Genomic DNA, 20,800 nt, shown 5'->3' with positions numbered 1-20,800 from the left:
GCTAGTTGTCTGTGATGTGAGGAAAAAGAGAATGAAAAAAGATAGGAAAATAGGAAAACAGGAGAGAAAGAGAGAAAATTTCTTTCAATATAAAAATAAAATAATTAATTTATTTAGTCCGTTATTAGTAAGAGATATATTCTTTAATTTTTAAAAAATATATATATAAATAATTATTGCAACTTAAAAATCTCAAAATGAGCGGTGAAATTTACCATTAAATCATTGAGGCAGAGGTCTCCCTCTGCGTATCATTTTCTCTCCTCTTAAGTTAAAGCCCTAAACCCTCTAATCTGGGCTTCCATTTTCAAGAGTCAAAGAGAATGAGAATTCGACGCTTCCCATGGAGGAGCAATCTGACTCTTCATTTTAAAGGATTTGATTACTTTTTCAGTTCGCATAAGGATTTTCGGAATCAACGATTGCTTTTGCGACCAGCCAGCCCCAGGAGCATGACCATCTTCCCCAATCCTCGACCCTATTCCACCGGTGGGTTTCTCCATTCGTCTTTCGTTTCAGCTTTTTCTTTCATCTGTCTTCATTTTATTATGCGTCAAATTCGCTATTGCAAAGACTCTGCCTCGTCACTGTTTTTCTAAGCGAATTGTAGGTGGATATCAAACCGTGCTCAGCTCCTCACTTCAAAGCTAATCACGTTCTTCCGCCTGTTTGATGTGTAATGTTGAATTTTAAAAGAGAAGATTACGTTTGCATTAACTATAGTTTAAGAAAAGATGATATCATGTGATTTGCTATTGATTTGAGTGACAAAGTAATATACTCATAGGCGTAGTTGGATTATTGGATTTCTTTGTTTTATCTTAATCTCAAAAGGTGCAGTACCTTTTATTTTCTATAAATTTTAAGTTTGTTAAATGGATTGAACATTTAAATATGCAGAGGTGCAAACTGAACTATCGCCCCAGTTAATCAAGATTATGGACAAAAGGCTGTCGGCAATTGAACACAGGAGCGTGTATCTTATGGATCTCATTAATCAGGTAATAATCGTCCTGGTTCTCTGCCATTGCTTTTGATGTGTAGTTAATTAATTCTAACAGTCACTTTATCTATAAAACTTGTTGTGTAACAATATCTTAGTTAAATGTGATTGTAAGAAGATGACACAAGGGAACAACTCGAGGAATGCTCCGAAGGTCTTGTTTTTACTAGAATTTTTCTTCTCAATAATTGTGGCACAAAATAATTAATGGAACAGGAGCCTTTAGAGAAGACCTTTTCCTTTCATGTATTTTGGATTACTTCAAAATGCATTATCTACTAATGTTGCTTGTTGCATTTGGGAATTGAATTTTGGTCACGTATGGGATTAAGGGTTGGCATTGTTGTTGTTTGAGGTATTGATGATGATTTTCTGTGTTGATTGAAGACAGCCAGAAGCCTCACCAACAGAGTACTCAAGAGCCAATAAGGAACTCCAGAAACTCAGGGGTTCGATGGATCTAATAAATGAGTTGAGAACTAAACAGAAGGTATATTCAGTGGGCCCTAATATCATCTTCTATATATGTTAAGGTTATTTGATTCTGGTTCTGCTAAGAAATTATGACATGCACATGCTCACATGTATCATGTTGTATGGATCTATCATGCTTTCTAGTCTCAGCTGTGTTACGTGGACTCTTGTAAATAAAAACTCTGCTTTAGTGTCTGATTTCCATTACCTTGAACAGATAAAAAAATGGCCTGAAAAATATAAACCGAGCTGTATTCATGTGCCCATGGACATGAAAATTAGATGAGTTAGATACTTGGATTCCTGGACTCACACCCACACCTGGCACCCGTATCCAGGTCAATATAACATGAGGTCTCATAGAAAATTGTGCTCCCTCATCCTCACCTCGTCATTTAGGTTATGTGCTCAACAGAATCCGAGCTAATATGATCTCTTTTGGAGTGGCGGTCTATATAACATGTGTGAGAATATGTGGAGGAGATACCGAGGCTTTTCCAAATTACAATTGGATTATATCAAGTATCTGCATTAAGCCCTTATCTCTTTGTCCTAGTAATAGATGAGATGAACTCGTTAAACATATCCTGGAAGAGATGCCTTTGGTGTATGGTATTTGCAGATGCCCTTTTGTTGGATTCTTGATATTGATACACATTACAGCAATGTCCAATTCTTATTTTCTTCAGCTATTATTATAGCTAGAAATTTTTTTTCTCAAAAATACTGAGACTTGGATTGCATGCTGCATCAGAGGTAGCTGGAAGTCTTATTCCATTTTCATGTACTCTAATACTGAGACTTGGATTGCATGTTGCTTTTCTGCAGGATATTTTTTAGGCTAAAATATTTATTTTATTTTTGTCCAGGAGATTGAGGGTTTGAAGTCACTAATAGCTGAATGTACAGAAGACAAAGAAATGCTGGAAATGGCAACTGGCGAATTTTGTCAAGCCATGGAAGAAGAGAGAAGACTGCAGAATCAGCTGCTAAAGTCATTACTTCCCAAGGATGATGCTGATGAACGAGACTGTATTTTGGAGGTGAGAGCAGGTAAAGAGTAATTACAAACGTCGGTATTTTATTGTGTCTCAAATTGTTACCTGCCTTCTTATATCTAATCTGCATCAAGTTTTACTGAGGCAGCAACTTTTACATATATTTTCTTGAACTTTTGTATCAGGAACTGGAGGTGAAGAGGCCTCCTTGTTTGCAATGGACATATTCAAGATGTGAGTTACTATTGGTTCTCTGTCTCTCTCTATCTCTCTTCCCCTGCGCCCCTCTTTCTTTTTTTAATTCAGTTATCAAGAAGTTATCCTTAAATTTGACCTTGTTTGGTTATGGCAGGTATGAGAGATTCTCATTGAAGAAAGGTTGGAAGTTTGATGTTGTAGAAATAACTGAGTCTGATCTTAAAGGATACAAGGTATTTTACGTGCTTTACTGAACAAAGTGAATTTTACAGCTCTCATCTTAAGCAGATAAGCTCAACTATGAGGCTGTAGTTATCCACACTTTTATAATTGTTTCCTTTGAATGAATATTTAACCCAAAGATGTTGCCCACCTGGATGGTTTATGTCAGTAAATGGTGGTCAAGTCAAGAAATCCCAATTGTTTTGCTGCCCACCAAGCTTCTAAACCTGTAGTTCTCCATGCCAGGAAGCTAGTGCAGCAATATCAGGAGCTGGTGTGTATGGGAAACTTAAATTTGAGAGTGGAATTCACAGAGTGCAGGTGTTTTTACCTGCTGTTTTACATATTTTTCTTTCATCAGTACAAATCTCTGTATTTATCTTATTGTTACTGAGAATTAGAGATTTTTTTTTTTTTTTCTGCAGCGAGTTCCTGTGACTGAGAAATCTGGACGTGTTCATACCAGTGCTGTTTCCGTTGCTATCCTTCCTCAGGCTGATGAGGTGTTGACCTTATTGAATCACTTTCTCTATTCTTTTCTATGAACTCTAGTATAACAGATAGATACTTACTTTGACTCTCGCTATTTCAATGAACAGATATCTGGCTCTTTTGTTTTTGGTTTTTCCCATTTGTGCTGCTTTGAAAATGTTATTCATCTCCATTTAATTGATTTTCAAGGTTGAGAATACCAAACTAGGAGTAATCTGATCATATTGCAAGCATTTTTTACAGGTAGATGTCCAGTTGAGGCATGAAGATTTGAGGATTGATACATACAGATCTGGTGGTTCAGGTGGTCAGCATGCAAATACTACTAACAGTGCTGTGAGAATAACTCATATTCCATCTGGTATTACAGTCTCCATACAAGATGAACGATCACAACATATGGTAAATATCAACCAATAATTCAGGCAGAGTTTGTTTTCTTTCTCCAACTGGCAAAAATCATGTTTACATACCTTTTTAGTGAACCTTTCACTGATATAGGTGTTATATCTTTTGATAATTGAAGACTAATCCTGTCTTTGATTTACTTGATTTCTGCATAATCTGTTAATTCATTTTAGTTTTTGTTCTATTCTCTTGGAACTGGATAAGAATCTTTCTGATTGCGTTCGTACAATTACTTCTAGGAAGGCCTACTGTGTTTATACATAGGGCTGCAAACACTCCTTAGTTAATTTAATTATTAAATCTGATAAATAATGTTGGTCTTTTCTTAAGTGCTGAAGGGTTTATGCAATCAACGAGTTTAGCAAGAGATATGAACATTGTGGCTTTTGTTTCATCATTTTGTCTTTTAGAGTTACAACTTGTTCAACATTTATTTCTAGTTTGTTTACTTTTGGACTCTGAAACTAGATTAAATTTGGGTTTGTAAATTATAATGTTTTATTAGCCCATTGAGAGAAGAAAAATTGAAATATGTATATCAAATTTCAAAGTACAGAATTTGGTAGCCAACGTACTTAGAAATTGTTGTTTCCATATACCAAATTCAAAGTTCAGTCACCTAGTGGTAATCAATAACTTAGGGTTTCATAACTAGCTTCTTAGCCGCCTTAATTTTCTAGGATACGAGTATCTGCAAATAGGTGTCTTTAGCACTTTTAAGCACAAAAAGAATAAAGCAAAAAGGTCATATTTTGAAGATTGGTATGGCATGGAACTGCATTCTTTTAATAAATTTTCCTTTTTCTGAGTTTGCCATTGCCAAAAAAACAGAAGAACCATATTGCCTTTCCAAGAATCCACATGATAGAAGACTTCTCTGTTGTGCTGCTGTATGGGTCTCCCCTATGATTCCCTACATGGAGATACTCTGTCAAAACATTTGTACTCTTTCTGTTCATTCTCCTGCTGAAGTTGGTGCAATATCTTTGTGGTTATTGTTATTCTATTTCTTTGACATTCAATTTGTACTCTTCAGGGAGTTCATTATGATAGGTGTTTAAATTTGTCTTTGTTTGAATTCTTCTCATTGTTATTTCTTGCTCTCACATCACATGTACAAATCATTCTCATCATTTATTGTCCTCTTTATTCTGCTTACTTTCTGGTAATTAGAGCTGAAATGGCATACACAGTACCATGTTCACTTTGGGAGTAATATGGTTTAGAATTGGCAACAAATGCTTTAGTATGAAAAGCTGATAGAGGCCAAGCAAAAAAAATAAAAGAAAGAAAGATAAGAAAAGCTGACAGAAACTTTTTGATTGGTTAACCTAATACCAAATCAAGCATTTTTGTGAGCTTTCAAAAGCTCTTTGAAATAACTTCTTCAAACCTAGATCTTTGAATAGCGGTTTCAACTCTTGCTTTGAAGGGGGTTAAACTGGATCTGATCTAGTCATCTGAAAAAGGATAAAATTATAAAAGAAAATTCGGATGTGTTTTTGGGTCTTGTGGATAGAATCGAAATGAATCTTGTTGAAACTCATGTATTTATAAGCTCAATCATTTCCGCGGCTTCTTCCATTTTATAGCTGTTCAATGTTAAATATTTGAAGATCATCAATTTGGATTAAGCATTCAAATATTATTACCATGAGTGATAAGGTGGTGTTCTTGTACCTTCTCATTTTCATGTAGTTGAGGTGTAAGTCCATTATTTTCTGGTTTTCTGTAGTTTTTACAAGATTTATTATTACATGGCGTCATCTCAGAATTTCTTGCAATATAGGTTTAGATAAAATAGAAGTTGGCTTTTGGTAGGAAAATGCATGTATACATGTTAATGTAAGCAAAATGTTGTATACTGAATTGAAACCAAATTACCAGAAAAGAAAAATTGGTATGCTTGGACTTTGCATTATGTCCATACTGTTTTTTTTTTTTTTCACCACTCATTTGGTATGTATTTTTTGGGATAGAACAAGGCTAAAGCACTCAAGGTACTATGTGCACGGCTATATGAAATGGAAAGATCTAGAATCCAGACCAACCGATCAAAACTTCGATCAGAGCAGGTAATTGACTTTGAGATGGATATCGTAAGTTCTCTTATTAGTTATTATGGTCCATACATGTAGAATGACGTAAAGCTCTTTTACTTGTTGCACAGATTGGTAGTGGGGACAGGTCAGAGCGTATACGTACGTATAACTTCCCACAAGGGCGCGTTACTGATCACCGTATTGGCATCACTCATCATTCAATAAATGATGTAATGCAGGGAGAGAATCTGGATATCTTTGTTGATGCTCTTCTTCTGCAGCAGGAAATGGATGCAATTGCATCTTTCAGCTCTGCCCAATGAAGTCAAGGTCTCTTTCTGTAGACCTCGACGACGACGACTTTCCTGCTTATTATATTTTCCCTTTTTTTCTCACTCTCTGAAGGCACAGGTGTTTTCTTTACTTTCTTCTTCTTAACTGAATTAGTAACAGCTTCAAGAGATGCGATAGCATAACAGCCAAAGATTTGGGTCGGTCGTAGCCCGCCCTTATTGGTGGCTGGCTACCTGAAAGAGTGGCGTTTCCTCACTTATTACGTCCATGTGCAATTGGCCTGTCAATTTCAAGTATCAACAAGACTGATTCAGTGCTTGCTGTGTTTAAATTACCATGGACTGGCCAACATATGGTGAATCTTCTGCATTGCATGCCCTATTTGTTTGAACGTACGAGATCAAGAGTTGCTGGTAAAGGTCGCTTGAATCTATTGGTAGAATTCCATCTCAATTTCGAGATCAAGACTGATTATATTATTAAGGCTTTAGAGTTTGGAAACCATTCACTGCAAGAAATTTAGGATTTAGTGACGGATTTTTAGTGACATTATTTTTGCTGTTTTGTGAAGAAACAATGATGGATTATGCAAAAAGAATTTTGTAAAATTAGTGATAGAATAATATTTTGTTGCTAAAATAATAAAAAAAATAAAAATATTTTTTTTTTAAATTTTTAGCGATGAAAATAATATTTCATTGCTAAAATTAGCGCTGTTATCATAAAAAATTAAATTAAATTTTTATTTAATGATGAAAGTCATTTTTTGTTCTTGAGAAAAATTTCTGTATATTTTGTTGCTAAAATTAGAGACAAGAAATGAATTTGTTAAATAAAAATTTTATTTTGTTTTATTTAAAAAAGTTAGAGACCGAAGCACTTGTTCTTTGATAATTTTAGTGGTGAATTATTATTTTTGTTATTAAAATTTAAAAAAAATAAAAAATTATTTTTTACGATGAGTTTAGAGTATTTGTCCTTGGTTTAATTATGAAATATTTAATTTGTCGTTGATTTAGAGATAGAATATTTAATTTATAGCGAATTTTAATTTTTTTATTATTTTAAATATATTTTAATTATTATAAAAATATTTTTAATTTATTTTATGGACAAATGAGAATGTGGTCATTAATTTGAATTTTTAATTTTAGTTTTTTGAATTTTTAGTTAATTAATTTATAAATATTTAAATTTGAGATGAGTATATAAATATTTAAATTTTATAAAAAAATTAAATAAACCTTTAAACATGAGATGAGATGAATATAAAAAAAAAAATAATTTATAAAATTTAAAAATTTTAATTTAAATAAATATATTAGGTTAAGATGAATTGAAAATTTTAATTTATAAATATTTAAATTTTAAATATATCAATTAATATATTTCATGCACATAAAATTAAAAATAAAAAATATATTAAATTTATAATAATTAATTATTAGTAATATTTATTAAATATGTACTAAACAAACATTACATTTAAAAAATAAATAAAAAGTTTAAAAATTATAATATTATTAAAGTTTTTATTATTTTAAATTTTAGAAATTACAAAAATGTAACGATATAAAGAGATTATATTATATAAAAAAGACTATTAAGGATTACTATGTCAATTTTTTTTTTTTTTATAAATAAGAGAACTTTTCGCTAGACTAAAACATATTCACAATTTTAAAGAAACTATAATTTCACTTCGAATATAAAATTGACTTATGCATCAAAAGATTTGTAGGTGATTCGCGCCTTAAAATTATTTTTGTCTTTGTAAGTCTCTTAGAGACATCAAGAGACACTCTCTTGCATCTTGATTGAGACATTCTCTAGCATAAAAATATCCATTATTATATTTTGACAATAATAGTGTAAATTCAATATATAATAAAGGTTCTTAAAACTTAACTCAAACATACAATTTTTATTAGAAATAAATTATTTTAAAAATAAATTCCCGAAATGTCTTCTTATTTTTTATAAAAGCATTATCAAAACTATTTCTAAACCCTCTCAATGTTTGTCTTCGTGCGTTGGTGTAATGACCCGATAGTAAAGTCTAGAATATGTTGGCTTTGGTGGGGGTGTGCTATATTTTGATAAAGTTGATTTAAAAGGTTAAAAATATTCTAAATGCTGTGAAAAATGAAAAGTAATGAAAGTCGTGTGTGTTGAATGTTCCAAGTCACAAAAAATGGGATTGGGGAAGAAAGTTAATGGGGAGGTTGTGAAAAAGTCAAAATTGGGCCTAAAGATTGAAGAGAAGTGGGATGACCGGTTATGTGTGTGAGTATGTATATATAAATAAATATTTCTATATAATTTAAAGAAGGAGAAAAGATGAATGACAACCTTGTGAATTCTTGCAAGTGTAAAGGCAAATTGGGAAAAGGGATAAGCATATATAAGGAATCTTGGTGCAATGCTTCTTCATTTTTCCTTTCTTCTCCCGAACCTTCTTCCTCTCTTGCTCTATCAGCTCCTTTTTTTCATCTCCTTCTTGTTGAAGCCAAATAGGAGACTGGTTACTGAAGTAGATTGCTTCTTGCCAATTTTGGGAGCTCGGTTTGTGGTTTGTCTTCTTCTTCGGGTTCATTCAACTACCAAGGCAAGTTTCTATTCCATCTCTTTTCCATGACAAATTCTTCTTCTGGAATCTTGTGGATGTATGTCGTGACCCTCTTTTTCTTTCGTGATTCTTGGGTTCACCGTTTTCGGGTTAAGTTTCCATAAAACCCTTTGTTGGAAGGAGGTTTTGCATAAACCTAGTTGGTTGCAACTCATGTTTTTTTTGTATTTTTTATAAACTGCACCCATCATCTGAACAAGGGCTTGGTTCACCCCGTATTTCTAAAAAGAATGGCGTGTTTATTGCTAGGGTGTAGTTGCATGCAAGAATTTGGCATTGCTTGCATGTATTTCAGGTGTTATGTGGGTTGTTTGTGGCTTAAAGGATGCTGTTGGTCGATCTTTTTCTATAATGTGTTGACCATTTTGGTGTAGAGGGTTCTGCCGGTCTACCGTTGCCTTAATCGGTCGATAGTTTGGGTGAAAAAGTCTCTATCGGTCCACAGTTTCCTTCCCATCAGTCGACCATTTTTAACCTTGACAGCCTGCATATACTCTATTATTTTTGGGATAACTTTTTGTAGAAATATCAGATTCAAAAACCATTTGTTGCATTGTAAACTAGACTCGATAATTTTTAATTTTGTTCATATTTCAAACCATTTGGATAATTTTTGAGTAGTTTCATTTTGTTCCAAAATATGTCTAGATGTTCTTGGAAACAACGATGCATTCATTGGTGAGGTACTATGTGAGTTGGGATTCATGAGAGGCTTATGTTTGGAAGGCTAAATTTGGGATGCTTTCTCCATGATCCCCAAGAATGCTTAGATGCTCTTGGGGGATTATTTGGGCATTCCTGGGTATGGTTTGGTGCATGACTTGGGGTTATGCGAGCTTGCTATCTTGGTGAAATATTATAAGCTTGTGTACATATGTTAACTTGTGTATGCAATATGGGTGAGCTAAGGCATTAAGTGGAGCTGATTAGCCTCTAGGTTTGCGTGCCTATGAAAGCGTGCCCTAGGTGTTAAGTTATCTGGACTCGATGATCTCGTGGCATAAGTTGTGTATAGACCTTGGGTGGAGTTGGCTGGCCTCAGGTGTTAACTTGGAGTTGAGTTGTCTGGCCCCAAGTGTCAGTTGATATGTATATAGATCTTGGGTGGAGCTAACTAGACTCGAGCATTACCTTGGGAGTGGAGCTGTCTGGCCCCAAGTGTCGATATTATCTAGATACATAGTGTCAGGATATAGATGTGTGCATGTATCATCCCTTGTTCTTGGATTTGTGTGCATGGTATGGTTGGGCTAGTGTCTCACCTTTTGGTCGGTGTACCTTTTATGGGGCATTATGGCAATTAGTCCATTGACATTATACCGCCCGTGAGTCCATTGGCGATATATCCACATATCACCATGGCAGTGAGTTCGTCGGCATTTTCCCTAGTGATAGGGAAACATTTGACTTGAGCTTTCCTATGCTATTATCATTGTTGTTCCACCCTAGTGAGGTGGATATGCATATGGTATGTATTCGTGTTATTCTTTTTTACTCATGGTAGGAAAATTCTTGGATAGCCTTGTATATGATGTTGGTCATTGTGGTTCCTTTTGATACATTTGTGGTTGCTATATCATGCCTCATTTTGTCACGGTCCATGCTCGTTTCATATACTTGTTGAGCCTTGTGGCTCATGTTATTTCTTGTGCCATTCCAGGTAAAGATAAAGAAAAGGCTAAGGAAGGTGACGAGTATAATCGCTGGTGAGTCTTGCATTAGATGTGTACAAATATCTTCCAACCTAAAGATCCTTGGGGGTTGTTTTGAGCACAGGGCATCGAGTTTTATTTTGTACTTTCCTTTACCCCTTTTAATATTTTGTAATGTACAGGTTGTAAGCCCGATGCGAGTGTTGTAATGACTTTGTGTTGTATATGTATATACATGGGGTTTATGACTTTTTGTGTGTCCATGTGGATGGCTTTTGTGGGATTGTGTTTTGTACCTTATTAGTAACGACTCTCACGGGTCTCCTCTACTAGCAGGAGTTTCGAGAGGTGGATCGTTACAGTTGGACTCTTTGTTGTTTTATTGATCATTGCTTGACCTCTTTGTATGACAATCGTATATCGCTAGTTTTGAAAAGTTACTCTCTTTGTAGTATTTAGTTTTACTTTTGTTTACAAGTTTTGCCTTATTATTTTTTTTGTGAAAGACTCGAGGTCTACCCTAATAATCTGGGGTTGTTTTGCGATATTCGTTTAATGTAATTCTTATTTATAGAAAAAAATTAATTATTTGGGATAACAAACTAATAACAAATAATCCAATATATCAAAATAATTTATTATAATTATTAGATTTATAATATAATTATATTTTTAAATAAATATTAATTTGAAATGCAATAATTTAAATTATTTTATTATCACATTTTAGATGATTACAACAAATTATTATTTGAATTATTTAATAATTTTCATAATTTAAATTATTTTGTCAGCTATCATAATCTTAAATTATATTATTTTTATCAATTAAATAATTATTAATATTATTTTTATAAAAATATTAAATATTAAAAAAATTAAGTGAATTAAAGAGGCGGGAATCTCCTTGCCTCTTTCCTTGGCCAAATCCCCTCTCCCAAATCCCAAATCCCCCCCTTCCAAGTCCCCAAATCCCTCTCCTCCCTCTCTGTCTTCCTTAAATCACTTATTGCTTTGCCCTTCCCCCTCACTGTAACTCCCTGCCTTTTATAGCCCATTACCTCCATCGCTTCCTCATCACCGTAACACCATCGCGGCCTCCAGCTGTCACCCTCCTCGCTGCTGCTACACTGTCCACCTCCATATCACGTGTAACGACCTAAAATTTATCTTAATTTCTTTTTAAAACATGCTCTGAAACCAAGAGGCAAAATGGAGACAAAACCAGCTTAAGCAAGCCACTTGACACTGTAATTTAGCATAACGGAAAACACGATGAGTATTCATATAGATAACACCAGTGCCGTTTTTTACACACAAGAAAGTTAAAAGGAAAAACCTTGGTACCCTAGAGAATACAGACTCCTCAGGACTCGAAAGTTAAGTCTGTCTTGTACACCAACTACCCGACCAACTTAACACCATCTCACTCGCCCTTCATCTTGGCCTTTCCTTTTTCGAGAATGATGCAAGCAAATGTGAGCCACAAGGCCTAGCAAGTATAATAAAATAAAAAGCTGGCATGAGTATCAGGAACATTGAAGGGTACTGAACCACAGGAAGTATGAAATATTCCCCTGATATGCTTTTCATAAATCATATTTAGAAATAGATACTATCATTACCAGAACCATATTTGAAAGGGACAAACCCCTCCACGAGTCCAGCGTTCTGCCCACCCACGATTTACTAGATATAATATATTCCTACGGATCTCGTCCGCTACATATGGAGAGGGTCCAAGCCCACCATGAGTTCGGGGTTCTGCCCACCCAAAATTTGCAGGATATATCCCAATGGATCTAATCCGTCGCGCGCATCAAGTACCATGTTCTTTTAAAAATCATTCCATGAGTATGCATATACACAATGGCCCCAAATCCCCATGCATCTAACTCTTCACGCTCAACTTGCATCAGGCCACAAATGAGACCACAATCATACATAATATGCATAGGACACACACAAGAATTACAAAACATAGAGCATGGTGAAAAACTCATAACCAATCTGTTTACAAGATGTTACAATACCTTGCATGAATCTAACATTACTAATAAGCATCATTCCCAAATAAATATAGGGTGAATAAATGTAATACTCGATAAATTTTTGAGGTTATAAATGAAATTTTACAAAGGGTATAAGTGAAATTTTTGAAAGAATGGAGCTATAGGGTATATTATCACAGTTCTGAGTGACCAAATCGACTGCAAGGAGTGAACCAAACCCTAGAGGTTTAAGAAAAATGGTACAATATTGATGAGTGATTCGAGACATGATTTTAGGTGTCAAAAAAAGTTGAATCGGGAAAAAATTTTGGTACAGCTGTGGATCAGGCTAAAAGATCGAATTGACGTAAGAGGCTTCTTGAAAGTTAACGGAGTGTTTTGAGGACTTAGATGTTATATATAGAACAACCCTTAAGCGATTTCGGGTTGAAATAAAAGGACATAGGGTCAAATCAATCAATCAAGCCTAAGTGTAATTTACTAATTTTGCCCGAGAAAGGTCAAAAAGATAGTTTTTTTGGAAATTTTGAGGATGGAATGAAGAGTATAAAACTTGTGGGCCTAATTGGTGTTATTGGAAAGATCAAGGGCTTCAAGGAAAAGAGAAATTTGAGATTGGAAATCAATTGGGGGCTGAAGTGTAATAAATCTTGCAAGTGTGAAACCTATAAAGTCGGCGGCTAACTTTCTTGCCGCCATTTTCGACGATGGGACAACCAAGGGAGGGCTGGGGAAGGTGGTATACGACGCAGGGATGCTTGGAGGTCAAGCCTTAGCCTCTGATTGGTCGAGTTGTGGCCGATTTTTGCTTTAAAATGGGGACCGAGGGTTTTGATTTTTGGCACACAAATTGGATGAGTTTTGGAGCATTTTTGAAGGATTGGTTAAAGGGCCTTTGATATTTGCATCAAGGGGAGGAATTCTGGAGATTTTGGAGGATTTTTCATCAGGGTTTGAAGCTATTCGAAGCTTGGCCGGAAAACATGAGGCGAATGCCGGGGCCAAACCTGTAATTGGCCTTTTGAGCCTTTTTCAATGACGTTTCGAGCAACCAAGGGTGCCATTAGGATCGATTGATGGAGAGATTCAAGGCAGCGTGATCAGATTAAACATTAGAGCAATCGTCGGCCGACAGAAACGAGGAAGACGATTGCCGCGTGAGTTACACGCGCCACCTTTCACTCGTAGACACGAGCTTGGCACATGAGCCATCGGTATTTTCCAAAATTTATTTTAATATTTTTCTAAAGTTATTTTAGGAATTATCATGTTGAAAATTTTGATAAAATGTTTGAGAAGATAATTATTTTGGAATTATCGAGGTGAAAAATAAGAGAAAAATAAAGAAAATTATGAAAAATTAAGGAAAAATGGATTTTGATGTTCCTTTAAATAAATATGGTGTTTAGGGAGTGTTGTGGCTCGAGGTTGAGTATAAGTGCGGGTGTTTGAGGTTTGGCATGCAAATTGAGGTTGTGCACAAGAATCGAGGCCTTCTGAATATGTTCGAGGTGAGTGTTCCTACCCTAAAAACTTTGTATTTGTTCTACCTAAATGTGCATGCGATTGAAGATGGCATCATGCGTCATTCATTGAATTCCCCCACGTGGATCTATTTCAATGAGACTCATAGGGATTTTGCTACTAAGAAAAGGAATGTCAGACTTGGTCTTTGTACTGATGGGTTTAAGCAATTTGGTCAATTCTGGAAGCAATATTCTTGTTGGCCTATCATTGTCATGATGTATAATTTGCCACCCTGGATGTGTATGAAGGATACGACAATGTTTTTAACGGTGCTAGTGCTGGGACTAGAGAACCCTAAGGCAACACTTGATATTTTCTTATAGCCCCTTATTGCCGAGTTAAAACATTTGTGGGATGTTGGTGTGTAGACATATGACATCTCATTAAAAACAAAATTTCCAACTAAAAGCAACTTTGATGTGGACCATCAGTGATTTTCTTACATATTTAATGGTCTCAGTGTACACCATGGCAGGAAAGCTAGCATGTTGTTGCTCAGACGCATTTTACCTGTCAAAGAGTCGAAAGATTTCATGGTTTGAAAACCATCGAAAGTTCTTGTGTCGAGATCATCCTTATCGACGGAATAGGTATGGATTCTGCAAGAATATTTTGGTAAAAAAAAATAATACCTCCTGTATTGTCTGGACCTGAGATACTTGCTTCCTTAGACGAGTTGGTCTTGTAAAGGTGACAGAACCCAATGCTGCAAAGACTAATGCGGATAACAGTCATGGTGGTGGTTGGAAGAATATGAGCATTTTTTAGAATTTACCTTATTGGAAAACTCATCTCATTCAACACAACTTGGATGCTATGCATATAAAGAAAAACGTGTCCAATATAGTGATGAATGTACCGGGAAAAACTAAGGATATGATAAAGTCGAGAGAAGAGTTGAATTAGTATTGTCGTCGCATCGCTCAACTGACTTTTACTCTTAATAAGAAAGAAAAAGCCGTCATGTGTGCGTGGGTAAAAAACTTGAAATTTTTTGATGGGTATGTGTTGAACATGGCCAGATGTGTTGACATAAAGAATCTTAAGTTGTTTGGGATGAAGAGGCACGACTGTCATGTGTTCATGCAAAGGTTGATGCCCATTGCATTTTGGGAATTACTGTCGCAAAAAGTATGGGTGGTAGTGACTGAGATGAGTCTTTTATTCAAAGATTTGACATCAACCGCTATAAAAAATGAACACATGATAAAATTAGAGAACAACATCCCCATCACTTTGTGTAAGTTGGAGCTCATATTCCCTCCGAGCTTCTTTGACTCTATGGAGCATCTTCTGGTCCATTTGGCTTATGAAGTAAGGATAGTAGGTTCGTTTTAATATCGGTGGATTTAATCGTTTGAAAGGTACTAGTTTTATTTAATTTCTTTTCTATTTTCCAAAAAACATATTCATTATGTATTTCTCTTTTCTGACAACTATACACATTTGATATAGATACCTTGGAAAGTTGAAGAAAACAGCTAGAAATAAAGCTCGAGTGGAAGGTTTTATTTCTAATTCATACGTTGTGGAGGAAGCGTCGTTGTTGTGTACTCATTACTTTGAGGATCATGTTGTTACAAGGCATACATGTTGAACAACGATACTGGTGTTGTAAATGAAGGGGATGACCATGAAGAGAAACGCCAACCATTGGAGTATCAATGCGAGGGTTTAACAGGATTTTCAAAACTTTTTCAAATACTAATAAAATGGCAGCGAAAGCATAAATAAAAAATTCCCTTGCAAGACCCATTTCCAATGTCCATATGCATATCAAAACAAAACCATGCCATAGGGGATTTAGTAGGTACTTACAACATTTGAAGGCCAATGTAGAGGTTGAAATCCTCCTGGTGGCAGTAACTCTTTGCTCCAAACAGCTCCCGAACAATTCTTTCAGTTAGACCAAAATCGTCCCCGAAACACGAGGCGCCTATCGGGTCCACACTCCAATGAGATAGTGAATCCCACTACTCTCTCTTTGTGCTAGAGAGAAAGAGTGAGGGAGATTAAGGCTGGGATTTGAAATGGGGTCAAAATTAAAGACCAAGAACCAAAACATTCTCACTGTTTTACTTGGGTTGCTACTATAGCAATGGTGTGTGTGGGGGGGGGGGGGATTAAGGAGCTATGGAAGGAGGGCAATCACAAAGTGTTTAAGCTCTGATATGGGGTGGAGAAAACAAGCCAGAGTTGTGAGGGTTCAATCCTATTACTGGCTCTCTTTTCTTTTTGGCTTATATATCAAATACATAAACCCAGAAGCCCAAAACCCACCCAATCAGACAAAATCGATTAGGAGAAAGAAAAGGGACCAAGGGACAACAAGAAGGACGCATGCCTTTGAGCCTCTCATCTTCCAATCGTCCTCCCATGCCACATATCCAAATTTTTGTTGCAAAAGATGACAAACCGATCATGCATTCGCGACCTCTATAACAAGATTCGTCGACCTCTCGAAATGAGCTGTCGATCGTTTCTCATGAAACCGGTTGACAGCTTCCCAAGGTTGTCAAACGTTTTTGCCCCTTATTTAAAACTTCTAGAAAATTGCATCAAGGCTCGCTATTAAATCTTAATAGCACTTGCATTATCTCAGAATGACACTAAGGCACCTGTTAACTCTTAACAGCATGCATGCCAACTCTTGACAATTGCTCCTCATTAATTAATCATTTAACCTGATCCGTTCACTCTTAACGATAATGTCATTAACTCTTAATGACGATTCTAGCCTTAATCACTTAGTCAACCATCATACCTAGATATAAGTGTAACCTTCTAGATTTACTACTAAGTAGCAATCAAGACACATCAAACTCTTTGACGTTGACCAAACATTTTACTTTACATCGAGGATCTCTCCATCTCCTCGATGTACCTTGAAAGACCTTGAGTGACAACTACCATTATATCAGGGCGATCCTACTAGTAATGAAGTCTTACTTCAGAACATAACCTATTTGGGCTTTCGATTCTCGTGTACTATAATCCTTCCATCAGTTATCATTCCGATCGAGTAAGAGTCATGGACTGATCAAACTCACTAACTCGATGACTAAGCCAAAATTAGTGTGGTAAGATTAAGACAACGCATAGGAACTCTTTCTAACATTGAAACACTTTCCAATCAAGTGCACCCTGGACAGAGGTTTCTACAATCAAGACCACCATTGATCGCATCAGATGTTCACCTCACACTGAAGGTTGATGGATCCCATTAGCAATCACCTGCCTCCACATGCCACTACACAGGGACCATGCAATTCATCTCCCACCCGATAACTAGATGGTTCTTAGGAACGACAAATCCCTAGCACCGACACACAAGACAACTGTGTTGCCTCTGATCAAATGACCAGTAATACAATTGAAACCTATGATAAACCATAGATCCTCTAAGCCATGTGATTTATAACATGTGTCACATTCAATAAGCGTTCCACTAACATCTACCCACATGTATATTATATCCATCTCATGGATTATGGTATGCGATTCACCATCATTTATCATTAGCATCTAATACTAATCAAAGGTAATATCCCATGTGTCAGTCTGTACTCGACTAATTATAGTCCCCATTTGAGAAGTATAAGGATTGGGAATAACCATTAAGACATCCTTATTACAAAGGTCAATTGTCACATATTCTTAACGCTTAAGAATAACACCTTCAATAGGAAATCTAAAGACTCATTCATATTAATGATTGGAAAGTTATGAAGGAAGATATGACCTTAAATATGAAAATATATTTTATTACATATTGCAGGAATTACATCATTAATCCCATAAATATAAATATCAAATGCCATCTAAATCTAGCATTAGGGCACCAACATGAACAATCTCCCACTTGCATTAATGCTAATTTACAAACTACATGTCCTCATGGCATCATTTGCTAGTATCTAATACCGATCTTCTTAAGATGACGATCAAGATGACTCTGTGGAAGTGCTTTAGTCAGTGGGTCTGTGACATTATCTAATGAAGCAATCTTCTGCAGCTGCACGTCTCCACGTGCTATGATCTCTCAGATCAAATGGAAGCGTCGCTCAATGTGTTCAAACTTCTAGTGAGACCTAGGCTCCCTTGCCTGTGGAATGGCTCTATTGTTGTCACAATATAAAGATATTAGCAACTCAATGGACGGGACCACTTCAAGTTCATCAATGAACTTTCTCATCCAAACAGCCTCCTTTACAGCATCACATGCCTTAACATATTTGTCTTCCGTAGTGGACCATCCATTACAGACAAATACAAACCCGGATATAGACTTTCTATCATCCATATCAGATTGAATATTTGAATTTGTGAACCCGTCAACACGGAGATCACCCTTTACATACATTAGTAAGAAGTCCTTAGTCCTTTTCAAGTACTTAAGGATACACATTATTGTTGTCCAATGTTTCATACCTGGATTGGACTGATATATGCTCATGACACTCACAGCATATGCGATATCAGGTCTTGTACATAGCATTGCATACATAAGACTCCCCACAGCTCAGACATAAGGGATCTTTTGCATGTTCTTTATTTCTTCGGGTGTCATGGGAGACATCCTTTTAGATAGATGTATTCCATGCCTGAAAGTATAAAACCTTTCTTAGAATTTTCCATGTTAAACCTCTTTGGTATCTTTTCTATGTACAAACTATGGGAGAGACCTATTAATCTCCTCTCTCTATCTCTATAGACGCGTATTCCCAAGATATAGGCTATATCTCCTAGATCTTTTATGGAGAATTTATTGGATAACCATAACTTAATTGACATCAACATGCCAATGTCATTCCCCATTAAGAGGATGTCATCCACATACAAGATCAGAAAGGCTCGTGCGCTCTCACTGACTTTCTTGTATATACAAGGTTCATCCGGATTTCTAATGAAACAAAACTCTATATCTCATTATCAAAACAAATGTTCCAAGACCTTGAGGCTTGCTTAAGACCATAAATGGATCTCTTAAGCTTGCACACCTGATTGACATTGGAAGACTCAAAATCACATGGCTACTCCGTGAATATATCTTCCTCAAGATAACCATTCGGGAAAGCCGTTTTGGCATCCATCTTCCAAATGTCATAATCGTAGTGTGTTGCTAAGGCTGCATCATTCTGATGGATTTAAGCATCACGACCTGCGAAAACATCTTCTCATAGTCAATACCATGTTTCTGACGATATCCTTTCACCACCAGTCGTGCTTTGAAGGTTTGCACCTTCCCATCAGGACTAATTTTTCTCTTATAGATCCATTTTCACCCTATAGGAACTATTCCTTCAGGAGGATCCACTAGAGTCCAGACTTGGTTGGAATACATAGATTCCATTTCTGACTACATAGCCTTTAGCCATTTCTTAGAATCGATGTCTGACATCACTTCCTCGTAGTTAGTAGAGTCAACATCTTGACCACTATCTCCATACAGAAACGCTTCTTGTATCTCCTCCATCATGAAACCATATCGTTCTAGAGGACGAGATACTCTACTAGATCTACGTGCCTCATGTGGAATGACAGTATTAAGACCTGCTACATTTGGATTGACTTTTTCGTTGGGCTTGATTTGTGGTTTAGAAGACACTTCTTCTAATTTTATTTTCCTCCTGATTCCATTCCCTTGAAGAAACTCTTTCTCTAAAAACGTGGCACCCCTACAAACCAACACTCTTTGGTCGCTGGGAAAATAGAAGTAATACCTTTTGCAATGCTCAGGGTAGCCCACAAATCTTCCTTTGCTAAAACGAGATTCCAGCTTATCTTTCTTGAGTTTCTTTACATGCGCAGGACAACCCCATATCCTTTAATGCTTAGCACTAGATTGTCTTCCCGTCCATATCTCATATGGGGTGCTCTCAGCAAATTTATTAAGAACTCTGTTATGGAGATAAATAGTTGTGTATAAAGCATAGACCCGCAGTGAGAATGGTAGTCGACAAAAGCTATCATTAAAAGTACCATGTCCAATAAGGTACAGTTTCTTCTCTCAGAAACACCATTCAACAGTGGAGTTGCAGGAGGAGTTAACTGGGATATAATGCCATTGGCCTTGAGGTACTCATTAAATTTCGTGCTTAAGTATTCACCACCTCGATCTGATTGAAGTATCTTGATACTCTTTCCAGTCTAATTTTCTACTTAACCTTAAATTCCTTGAACTTTTCAAATGATTTAGACTTGTACTTCATCAGGTACACATAACCATACCATGACAAGTCATTAGTATAAGTTATGAAGTAGTGATAACCACCTCTTTCCATTACAAAGAACGACTCGCATACATCTATGTGGATTAACCCTAATAACTCACTGGCTCTCCCACTTTGTCCAACAAAGGGTAACTTAGCCATTTTTCCGAGGAGATAGGATTCACAAGTTGATCTCGGTTCAAAACCTATTGGATCAATTAATAGTCTTTTAGCCAATTCACTAATCCTTTTCTCGTTTATGTGGCCTAGTCTAAGATGCCATAAGCATTTAAGGTCAACAATGTCATCACAAGAATGCTTCCCGCTACTAGTGGATGCAACATTTACATCAACTCTAAAATATAAAGACTATTCATTATAATGCCCATGCCAACAACATCATTACCATAATGAATATGACATACATAAGAAGTAAAAGATAGTTTATTCACAAGTCTAGGAATGGTCACTACATTCCAGAAAGCATCAGGTAAATATAAAGAGTCTTTAAGAGTTAACATATGCCCGTAATTGAGAGTAACAAAAGCTATCCCTATAGCTAATGGCTCTGCAAGAGCTTTATTTCCCACACAAAGGAAAATTTCCCACTTCTCAAGCGGCCTACTATCCACGAGAT

At 36.0% G+C, this 20,800-nt stretch overlaps 1 protein-coding gene across 1 annotated transcript; it reads left to right on the top strand.

Annotated features, from left to right (window-relative positions):
• Positions 1–224: 224 nt before the first annotated feature.
• Positions 225–6,743, top strand: LOC127796206 (peptide chain release factor 1, mitochondrial). Its single transcript, XM_052328228.1, has 11 exons — positions 225–489; positions 901–1,001; positions 1,395–1,493; positions 2,347–2,530; positions 2,661–2,709; positions 2,828–2,906; positions 3,142–3,216; positions 3,321–3,398; positions 3,631–3,789; positions 5,775–5,870; positions 5,966–6,743. Exons 1-11 carry the CDS (start codon positions 324–326, stop codon positions 6,158–6,160), a joined length of 1,281 nt encoding a protein of 426 aa, XP_052184188.1. The 5' UTR covers positions 225–323; the 3' UTR covers positions 6,161–6,743.
• The last annotated feature ends 14,057 nt before the right edge of the window (positions 6,744–20,800 follow it).

This window comes from Diospyros lotus, chromosome 3 (genome assembly GCF_014633365.1).
Source record: "Diospyros lotus cultivar Yz01 chromosome 3, ASM1463336v1, whole genome shotgun sequence".
In the NCBI taxonomy this organism is placed as follows: Eukaryota; Viridiplantae; Streptophyta; class Magnoliopsida; order Ericales; family Ebenaceae; genus Diospyros; species Diospyros lotus.
The sequence above is the reverse complement of the archived record's forward strand: the minus strand, read 5'-3'. Positions and strand labels throughout refer to the sequence as shown.

What these genes read in the sequence shown, in the direction of transcription:
- LOC127796206 (XM_052328228.1), top strand. Translation starts at nt 324, where the DNA reads ATGAGAATTCGACGCTTCCCATGGAGGAGCAATCTGACTCTTCATTTT. An exon ending in TCCTCGACCCTATTCCACCG is followed by an intron (nt 490 to 900) that starts GTGGGTTTCTCC and finishes TTAAATATGCAG; the next exon opens with AGGTGCAAACTGAACTATCG. An exon ending in ATGAACGATCACAACATATG is followed by an intron (nt 3,790 to 5,774) that starts GTAAATATCAAC and finishes TTTTTGGGATAG; the next exon opens with AACAAGGCTAAAGCACTCAA.